General features: G+C 52.9%; 1 protein-coding gene across 2 annotated transcripts in view; it reads left to right on the top strand.

Moving 5' to 3' along the window:
- Rapgef3 (Rap guanine nucleotide exchange factor 3) overlaps nucleotides 1-8751 on the top strand; it is a 22655-nt gene extending 13904 nt beyond the window's left edge. For both annotated transcript variants that reach the window (XM_031354078.1, XM_031354082.1), the window contains exons 17-28: nucleotides 235-316; nucleotides 640-786; nucleotides 3212-3309; nucleotides 3693-3818; nucleotides 3899-4080; nucleotides 4346-4436; nucleotides 4541-4591; nucleotides 5410-5497; nucleotides 5808-5875; nucleotides 6575-6629; nucleotides 6724-6795; nucleotides 8096-8751. In XM_031354078.1, coding sequence (XP_031209938.1) covers nucleotides 235-316; nucleotides 640-786; nucleotides 3212-3309; nucleotides 3693-3818; nucleotides 3899-4080; nucleotides 4346-4436; nucleotides 4541-4591; nucleotides 5410-5497; nucleotides 5808-5875; nucleotides 6575-6629; nucleotides 6724-6795; nucleotides 8096-8214 — 1179 coding nt within the window. In that variant the 3' untranslated portion in view covers nucleotides 8215-8751. The remainder of the gene's footprint in view (nucleotides 1-234; nucleotides 317-639; nucleotides 787-3211; nucleotides 3310-3692; nucleotides 3819-3898; nucleotides 4081-4345; nucleotides 4437-4540; nucleotides 4592-5409; nucleotides 5498-5807; nucleotides 5876-6574; nucleotides 6630-6723; nucleotides 6796-8095) is intronic.
- The last annotated feature ends 1334 nt before the right edge of the window (nucleotides 8752-10085 follow it).

The following is a 10085-nucleotide window of genomic DNA, read 5'->3' as shown; positions in this document are numbered from 1 at the left end:
GCCCCGTATCGGATGACTGGCCTGCACTTGACCTCTGGGGCTCCTCAAGCCTGGCTCCCTTCCCTCTCTGGACTTTGGGTTCATGCGGCCAGCAGAGCCCCTAACAGTATGATGCTTTGGGGGTCCCTGCTCCGGGGCGACAAACGTCCTCCCTGACTTCCCTACCCCCACTCCCCACCCCCACCCCTGCCTGTTGTCCCTGGGCTCTGGAACCTTGTTCTTTTTCCCTTTCAGGCCCGGAATGCACCTGTTTGGCTCCCTAACCTGGAGGAACCCCTCCCAAGCAGCGCTGGTGCCATCAGAGTTGGGGACAAAGGTGGGTGGGGTAACTGAGCAAGCCAGGCATAGCCGGTCATCAGCATTGCTGTCTTGGTCTCTCTTGCCTGGCTGTTGTTGCACTGGGCTAGGGGAGGACACGGTCCTCCTTGGGGTCTTTACTATAGCTGCCAAGCGGCTTAGCCACCTGGGCTGCGTCCGAGGTCCAGGACGCCCCACTGGGCCTTGGCACCAACCTACTTTGCTTTTCCTTGTGTCCCCTTTCTGGCCTATGGGAGTCCTCTTGCTGCTGGGCTAGGGCCCTGCTCTCCGTGGGGAGGAGAGCCGGCCCCTGCTTCCGGCTCATCCCCTCCTCCTCTCCAGTCCCCTACGACATCTGCAGACCTGACCACTCGGTGCTGACCCTGCACCTGCCAGTGACGGCTTCCGTGAGAGAAGTGATGGCAGCTTTGGCCCATGAGGACCACTGGACCAAGGGGCAGGCGCTGGTGAAGGTCAATTCTGCGGGTGGTGAGTTGTGTCTCTGGACTAACTCTACTCTGGGAGGTCCAAATCCACACCCTTGAATTCGGACCGTTATTTTCACGTCCTGCATTTGAGGCAAGCTTACCACATCTCCTCTGGCTGTTTCAGAAGCTAGCAATGCTCAGGACACAGTAGGTTGGTTCGCTCCCTGGCTGTGGCTCCAGGGATGGGATGTGTGAGCTCTTTGTTTGAACTCTTCCTTTGTAAAGCTGAGATAGTAAAATGCTGGTGCCTCACAGAGGATTTGTGAGAATTAAGCCAGGAAAGTGTTCAGAATGCCTTCTGACACATACCATTCCTATACACTCATTCCCCCGCACTGTCTCAAAGGAGGAAATTGTTTGTTTTGGTTTTTCTTTTTCTTTCTTTCTTTTTTTTATTTTTTATTTATTTTTTTATTTTGGCTTTTCAAGACAGGGTTTCTCTGTGTAGCCCTGGCTATCCTGGAACTCACCTGTAGATCAAGCTGGCCTCGAACTCAGAAATCCGCCTGTCTCTGCCTCTCAAGTGCTGGGATTAAAGGAGTGCGCCACCACTGCCCGGTGGAAATCTTTTTTTTTTTTTTTTAAAGATTTATTTATATGAGCTATCCTCAGTCACACCAGAACAGGGTATTGGATCCCCATTACAGATGGTTGTGAGCTACCATGTGGTCGCTGGGAATTGAACTCAGGACCTCTGGAAGCACAGTCAGTGCTCTTAACCCCTGAGCCATCTCTCCAGCCCAAAAGAGGAAATCATATCCCCTCTTTTTAACCATGGAAACCAGCACTCAAGAGAATTCGGCCCACTCCCTGAGCTGATGGAGTTAGTGAGCATGTGGCTAGCGTATGCCTTTAGGTAGTCCTCATTTATTAAGTTATTCAGCAGATTTCCTAGTTTGCTTCCTGGCTTTGTGATAAAGAGCATGATCAAAAGAAATTTGGGGAGGCAGATGTCTCTCGTGTTACAGCTTAACAACCCCCTGTGAAGGGGAGTCGGGGAAGAAGCTCAGTGATGACTTCCACTGACTTCCCCTTCCACTGGCTTGCTTGGCCTGCTTTCTTATAGAACCCAGGACCACATTCCCCAAGGTGGCACTGCCCACAGTGGGCAGGGCCTTTTGGATCAATCGTTAATCTAGAACTTGCTACAGGCCAGCCCGACAGAGACATTTTCTCACTTGAGGTTCCTTCTTCCCAGACGAGCCTACCTTGTGTCATTCTGAGAGTCTGCTGGAGCTGTCAGACGGCACACACCCATAAGGCATGCAACCTTGAGTCTAGCACGTCTCTGCCTAGACTCCTGTCTCCATTATCAGGACCTGCTTTGGGAGAATTTGGCATGTTAAAAGCCATTGTTATCCTTGAGTGGTGTAGCCTGAACTTAATGGCCAGAGCCCAACAGTCAGGAACTGGGGCCATCAGAGAACTGTGGCAAGGGTGTGTGAATAGAAAAGCCCTTGCCCTTCAGGAGTCAGCTAGGAAGACACCTGGGCTCACCTGTGTGCTCGGCTCTGGGAAGCACTGCCCTCTGGTGGCTACCTGGCGAGTTACCGCTGGTCAGTGTCCTTTATTGAGATCCTACTATGTGGCAGTCATTTTTTTAGACCACTGATGGTCACTAGCCAATGCTCTATTGGAGAGATGGCTCAGTGGTTAAGAACACTGACTAATCTTCCAGAGGTCTTGAGTTCAATTCCCAGAAATCACATGGTGGCTCACAACCATCCGTAACGGGATCTGAAGCCTTCTTCTGGTGTGTCTGAAGACAGCTACAGTGTACTCATATACATAAAATAAATTTTAAAAAAATTACAAATCTCCCTAACTATACACTTGCGTATACATTATATATATATAAAATACTTCCTCAACATGAGATTTTTAAAGCTATACACAAAATAGAAGAAATGGATTAATAGAAGAAAACAGAGAAAGTGGATTAAATAGAAGAGCTAACTTTTTCTCTGGACATATGAGTAATTTTGTATGCCATACTTTGGAAGGCACTGGTCAAGGGCCGGAGACTCAAAGACTCAAAGCATTGTCCAGCCCATAGCTGATGAAAATCAATATTAAGAGGTAGATAGGACGTTTCCTGATTTCCAGAGGGCTTTATATACACAGCTTTTACCCCCAACAATGACCTGGGAAGTAGTTGGGGTGAGTCCTACAGGCTTCGGTTTGTGGAGGAGGAAACCAAGGATCAGGAAAGTTGGCGTCTCACCCATAATTGACCAGTCTCAGGTGCTGCCTGAGTTGACACTACAGGCAGCGTCAAGGTGTGGTCATGAGCACCCGTGCATTTAGAGTCTCACTGCCCAGCCAGGGCCAGAAGAAGAAAACTTTCAGATAGGCAGGGCCTGCAGCTGCTCCCTGGCCTCCATCCCAACCACCTTCCCTCAGCACAGCCTCTGCCGTCTTCACAGATGTCGTTGGCTTGCAGCCAGATGCCCGCGGTGTGGCCACATCCCTGGGGCTCAACGAGCGGCTCTTTGTTGTCGACCCACAGGAAGTGCATGAGCTGGTAGGAACAGGCAGGCTGCCAGAGCCTAAGGAGCTCTGGGACCAGGAGGCAGGGAGGGTTCTAGGGGCAGCTACAGAGAAAAGAGGGAGGTGTTTGGCTCTGGCTGCCCCCCCCCCCAAGTCTTCACGGGATGGGGGGCAGTGAGGGAGGTGGGGATGGCCACAGGATTTGAAGATGCCAAGGGAAGAGAGGCTCTAGACCCTAACTCCAGGGGCTCAAGCATGAGGGAGCGGTCAGAACAATAACTACTCAGGAGAGCCCACTTTTCACTATCCACAGACCCGAGAAACCTCTCTACTTCCCAATGCCGTGTCCGCTGTCCCTCACCACAGGCAGGATTTTTGTCCCAGTCCTCCCTGTGTCTGAGCATTCTTCTTCTGCAGACCCCACACCCTGAGCAGCTGGGGCCCACTCTGGGTTCTTCTGAGATGTTGGACCTCGTGAGTGCCAAGGACCTGGCAGGCCAGCTGACCGACCATGACTGGAACCTCTTCAACAGGATCCACCAGGTGCAGGAGGTAGAGCCGAGGAGGAGGGTACGGGTGGGACACCAGGCCTAGCACGCTGACCGGGTCTTCGCCCTGTCCAGGTGGAGCTGATCCATTATGTACTGGGCCCCCAGCACCTGCGGGATGTCACCACCGCAAACCTGGAGCGTTTCATGCGCCGCTTCAATGAGCTGCAGTACTGGGTGGCCACGGAGCTCTGTCTCTGTCCTGTTCCTGGGCCCCGGGCTCAGTTACTCCGGAAGTTCATCAAGCTGGCAGCCCAGTGAGTGTCTGTTGGGACAGTAGGGTGTGTGGAGATGATGGGGTATGGAGGGAGAGTGGAATGTGTGGAGACAGTGTGGTGTGTTGCCGGTCCCGCAGCCACCCTTTCTTAACCCCTTTCCCTGGCCACTGTGTTGCCCAATCTGCCTTCCTTTTGTTCTTGGGTTCCCAGAGCCTTTGGTTCTTAATTACCCCATCCACCCTACAAAGGCATCACTGGGGATCTGGCTGTCTCCTCTGAGGGTGTCTGGGTCTTGTGCTCACAGCCTCAAGGAGCAGAAGAATCTCAACTCTTTCTTTGCCGTCATGTTTGGCCTCAGCAACTCGGCCATCAGTCGCCTGGCCCATACCTGGGAGGTGAGTGCCCGGGATCTGCCAAGGCCAGTCCTCTGCCCTCCTGAGGGATATCAGGGTGGCTCTCTCGTCCCAGCCATGGCCCCTCACTTGTCTTACCTTCGCAGCGTCTGCCCCATAAAGTACGGAAGCTGTACTCGGCCCTGGAAAGGTTGCTGGTGAGTGCTGGGCCCACTTCCACCTTCTCTGGACCTTTCATGGCTTTCAATGCCCAGCTAGGGCCTGGCTCCCTTTGTTCTGTTGTGCTGATCTGTTGTGGGTGCTGGCTGAAGGTGTTCAGTATAGTGGGAGGGGCTTGTGGTGTGCTCCCCGCTCTGCTGTTCCTGGAGAGGACATTTGCCCTGGATATGAGACCACAGCAGACCCAGGGTTGTCCTGGGCCTGAGATTCGGGAGGAGTCAGAGGATGCCAGACTGGCTGCTCTGCCCACGGGTTTGCTTGACAGCAAAGAGGTGTTTCTTGAGGTAGTGAGCAGAAGACCCACTGTGTGTCAAGACCCACTGTGTGTCAGGTAAGAGGTTGTCACTGGATCCTCTGGGACCCTTGAAAGGCTTGCGGACTGGACTCGTAAGACAAAAGTGGAGAGTGAGATAGGGGTAGTGCTTTCTGGAACCTGTAAAGGTTTTGTAGCGTTCCAGAGAGAACACCAAGGTATTTTTAGCCTTGGGCGTTCTCAAGAAAACTGGGATCCAAAGGGTTCAGGGGAGCACACCCACTAGAGAGATAGAGAGGCTGAGAGGGGGTTTCCTAGAAACCTGAGTCCTCTGGGGTTAATCACCTTGAAGATTTCCTGGGGTCCCTGGGAACTTAGCAAGCCAGGCCTCTTTGCTGTTTGGTCTACCACAGACCCTGCCTCAGTGAGCTGCCTAGATGAGGGAGACTGGCTTGGAGCCTCTCCAGGATGGCCTGGGTCTGTGGTGGGCCATCATATGCAGGATGAAAAAGCCTCTCTCAGGACAGCCTTCTCTCCTCACAGGACCCTTCCTGGAACCACCGAGTGTACCGATTGGCTCTCACTAAGCTTTCCCCTCCTGTCATCCCCTTCATGCCCCTACTACTCAAAGGTAGGCCCCTTAACACTCTGTGGCAGTGACAGCTGAAGGGCTGACACCCAGGGAGCACTCTGCTAAATCAGACATTGACAAGCTGAGAGAAGTTAGGGCAGGAGCATGGCAGGGCTGCGCCGGAGGAGGCTGTGGTTGATAGCCCAAGAGATAGCAGGGGGTTGCCATGGCTCAGAGGCTGCTGCAGGCTCAGGGCAGTGAGGCTGGGACAGGCCCCAGGCTTCCTATGGTTGGCCCCCCCACCTTTCCTGGGTTGCAGGAGAGGAAGGCGTTTGGGGACCTATAAGCAAAGAAAATCATCCCTTTGCAGACATGACCTTCATCCATGAGGGAAACCACACACTGGTAGAGAAGAACCTCATCAACTTTGAGAAGATGGTGAGTTCAGGAAAGTGCTCCCACCTCCAGCGTGGGTTGGCAGTGTGACAGTTGCCCGGGAAGGGGTGTCCACCAATAGAACCTGAGCCCAGGCATGCATGCAAGGAACCCCAGTAGGCAGGAGGCTAAAACTGGAGGATTCTGTGTTTAAGAACAGTCTGGGCTATAGAGAGACCTTGGCTCCTGCCTCATTCTACTGTATGTGGGAGGGTCTGCCTTTAGGGCTACTAGATGAGAGCCTCAAACATCACATTGCTCTGGGCTGGAGAGATGGCTCAGCGGTTAAGAGCACAGGCTGCTCTTCCAGAGGTCCTGAGTTCAATTTCCAGCAACCACTTGGTGGCTCACGCCCAGACCATCTGTTATGGGATCCGGATCCAGTGCCTTCTGGTGTGTCTGAAGACAGTGACAGTGTACTCATATACATAAAATAAGTAAATCTTATTTTAAAAAAATCACACTGTTCAGTAAGAGCCCCTCCCAGCATTTATTTCTTAGCCTTCCCCGATCTCTGCCTTCCAGCTGCTACCTAGCTCAGACTGAGCCTGTGGATATATGTGCTGGGTTGAAGCAGCCATAACCATGTCTTTTATAGACCCCCCTAGTCCCTATCATTGTGGTTCAGAGGGAGCTTGACTCCCAGATCCCCGTATGCAGGCGACACTCTGGGCTGGTCTCATGACTTTGTGTTGTCTGCAGAGGATGATGGCCAGAGCAGTGCGGATGCTCCATCACTGCCGAAGCCACAGCACCGGTAAGAAGTGCTTTCCTGGGCAGGAGCCCCTCGGCACCCTCAGGGAGGCTCTGCAGAGCCATCTCCCTGACTCTCCCCCTCTCTCTCTGCCCAGCACCTCTATCACCCCTCAGAAGCAGAGTTTCCCACATCCACGAGGACAGCCAGGGATCAAGGATCTCCACGTGTAAGTGACGGGACAGGGTACTGACAGTGTAGCCTGATATAGCCAGCCGCTTAGGGTTCATTGGCACCTGCATGGGACAGATACAACGCTAGCCCAAGCTAAAGGGGAAGTGCAGGAGGTGACACTCTTGTGCTAACTCCGTCCTACATGCTTATCTGATGGGAGCTCTGGCTGTTAAGGAGTAGTCAGAGCCTATCCGATCACAGTGCCTGCTCACAGACACATTCATGCTGATAAAACTCAGCCTGTGGCTCAGTCCAAGGCGGAGAACACAATGGCACCCTGGCTCTCCACTGTCCACTGGCTCTCTCTCCACACAGCAGCCACTATGATGAACTTTAAGTTACTCCTATTTTTTATTTTATATTTTGTTTACTGGCCAGTTGATTTTTATTTGAGATGGTCTTGCCTCATGGCCCAGGCTGGGACTCCAAGCCTGAGCTGTGTCCTGGGCTTTTCATTTCTTTAAAAATAGCCTTATCTCACGCCTGCATACGTCATTTGTATCACAAGGAACTTTTTTTTTCTCAAGTTTTATTTTTATTGATGTGTGTACACACCTGTGCATATGTGTGAGGATGGATGCCAGCCATTTGTGTATGAGTCCACACGTGTGTGGTGGTCAGCCTTGGGTGTTCTTCCTCGGGCAGGCACCCTCTCTTCTTTGTGAGACAAGCTCTCACTGGTCTGGAATTTACCAAGTGTCCTAGGCTGTCGGACTGGCCCCGGTGATTGATACACTGCTTCTGGGAGTGTAGGCGCCCAACACAACACCTTGTAAGACAAACAGTTCACACCCTGAGCTATCCCTCTAGCTTTTGCTTGCTTGCTTTTTTGGCTCTGCTAGCCTGGAACTCATTATATAGCCCAGGCTAGCTTCAAACTCCTAAAGATCCCCACGCCTCCACCTCCCGGGAGCTGGGGAAAGACATGCACTACCACGCCTGGCCATTTTTGTTGGTTTGGTTTTTGAAACAGGGCCTGGAACTCTCCATTCCCCTGCCTCAGCTTCTGAAGCTCTAGGATTATAAACACACACCACCATACGCAGTCTGTTTTAGTTCCTCTTGACCTAGAGAAGGGGTACTATGCTGAGGTCTCGAGAGGATGAGGGTCTTGTTTCTTCAGACTTTGTATCCACTGCCCTCCGACTCTGTGGTGGGAGAGACTGTAGTCTGGGGACTGGGGCTGAGAGGATGTGAGGTGGGGGAGGGGAGAGAGCTGAGGCTGCTCTCTGGAGAGAGGTAGGCGTGGCCAAGTGGCTATGGCGCCTCTCTCTGATGGCTCTCCCTTCCCCCAGGTTCTGAGCAGTCCCTGAGCACCCGGAGTCCAGCCAGCACTTGGGCTTACGTCCAGCAGCTGAAGGTCATTGACAACCAGCGGGAACTGTCCCGCCTCTCCCGGGAGCTGGAACCATGAGGAGGGACTGGCTGGAGCAGGCGCTTCTCTCAGAGCCTGTGCAACCAAGAGGTCTAGAGGCCAGCCACAGCTGGGCAGGGCTCTCCACAGAGCGGACTCAAGGCCCTGGAGTGGGCAGTGTCGAGGCAGCTGTCCCTGTGATGACTGTCAGCTATGGAGCTCTTTGATGTTCACAGCCAAGAAAAAGGGGGACATCGAGGCCCTGCAGTGGGTCGGAGAACCGGGAGATACAGGGACTCTGGATCAGTAGAGAGCCCTCCCACCGGGCCTTCTGCATGTCTGTACGTCTGTACGTGCAGCTGTGCCATCCAGCGGTCGCCAGGCCCAGTGCTTGTTTTCACAGGGGCCAGCGAGCTCACGTCTCTGAGGTGTGTGTGAGCCCTGGGTGGGGCCCTGCCTTGGAGAGCATGGGGAATTCTGCTTTTCTCTCCACACATCTGAGATAAACAGCCGGGTGTAGGCAGGGCCGTTGCCTAGAGTGGCGGTCCCTGCGGAGTTGTATTCTTCCCATAAATTAACAAAGATATGTGTGTTCTACAGCCTGGGTGTGTGGCAGGGAAAGCCGGTGGAGGAGGTTCATCCCTGGGTGCAGGAAAGCAGACCCACCATCTCGGGCTGGGCTCCAGGGAGACTGATCGTTGGGCTCTGGTGTTGTCCCAGGCACTCCCACACCATCAGCTCTCTGGGGGAAAAGATAGATAGATAGATAGATAGATAGATAGATAGATAGATAGATAGGTAGGTAGGTAGGTAGGTAGGTAGGTAGGTAGGTAGGTAGGGAGGGAGGTAGGGAGGTAGGTAGGTAGGTAGGGAGGTAGGTAGGTAGGGAGGTAGGTAGGTAGGTAGGTAGGGAAGTAGGTAGGTAGGGAGGTAGGTAGGTAGGAGGTAGGTAGGTAGGTAGGTAGGTAGGGAGGTAGGTAGGTAGATAGGGAGGTAGGTAGGTAGGTAGGTAGATAGGGAGGTAGGTAGGTAGGTAGGTAGGTGGTAGGTAGGTAGGTAGGTAGTAGGTAGGTAGGTAGGAGGTAGGTAGGGAGATAGGTAGGTAGGGAGGTAGGTAGGGAGGTAGGTAGGGAGGTAGGTAGGTAGGTAGGTAGGGAGGTAGGTAGATGGTAGGTAGGTAGGTAGGAGGTAGGTAGGGAGGTAGGTAGGTAGGGAGGTAGGTAGGGAGGTAGGTAGGTAGGGAGGTAGGGAGGTAGGTAGGTGGTAGGTAGGTAGGTAGGAGGTAGGTAGGTAGGGAGGTAGGGAGGGAGGTGGTAGGTAGGTAGGTAGGTAGGTAGGTAGTAGGTAGGTAGGTAGGTAGGTAGTAGGTAGTAGGTAGTAGGTAGGTAGGTAGGTAGATAGGGACTGTGAGAGCCCAGCTGCAGCTAACATCCTGTCTTCTCCTGTCCAGCTCTACTCTCTCTATCTGCCCTTGATCCTGTAGGGTGTCATATGCTGAGCACGGGCCTCAAGGGGGTGAGGGAAGAGGTAGGCAAAGGACTGAGGCCTAACCGATTTCCAGGAAATACAAATAATTTGCCTTGGCGATGAGTGTCATGTCCCTCCCCCATCCCCACTTCACACAGGGGCTGTGGAGGTAAAGGCCCTCTTTTCCCAGCCTCTTTTTTTTTTTTTAAGATTTACTTATTTATTTTATGTGTATAAGTACACTGTATCTGTACAGATGGTTGTGAGTCATCTTGTGGTTGCTGGGAATTGAACTCAGGACCTCTGCTCTCTCCGGCCCCGCTCGCTCCAGCTCAAAGATTTATTTATTACCATATGTAACTACACTGTAGCTGTCTTCAGACACACCAGAAGAGGGCATCGATCCCATTACAGATGGTTGTGAGCCACCATGTGGTTGCTGGGAGTTGAACTCAGGATCTCTG

This window comes from Mastomys coucha, unplaced genomic scaffold (assembly GCF_008632895.1).
Source record: "Mastomys coucha isolate ucsf_1 unplaced genomic scaffold, UCSF_Mcou_1 pScaffold11, whole genome shotgun sequence".
Taxonomy (NCBI): Eukaryota; Metazoa; Chordata; class Mammalia; order Rodentia; family Muridae; genus Mastomys; species Mastomys coucha.
This window is presented reverse-complemented; position numbering and strand designations above follow the sequence as displayed.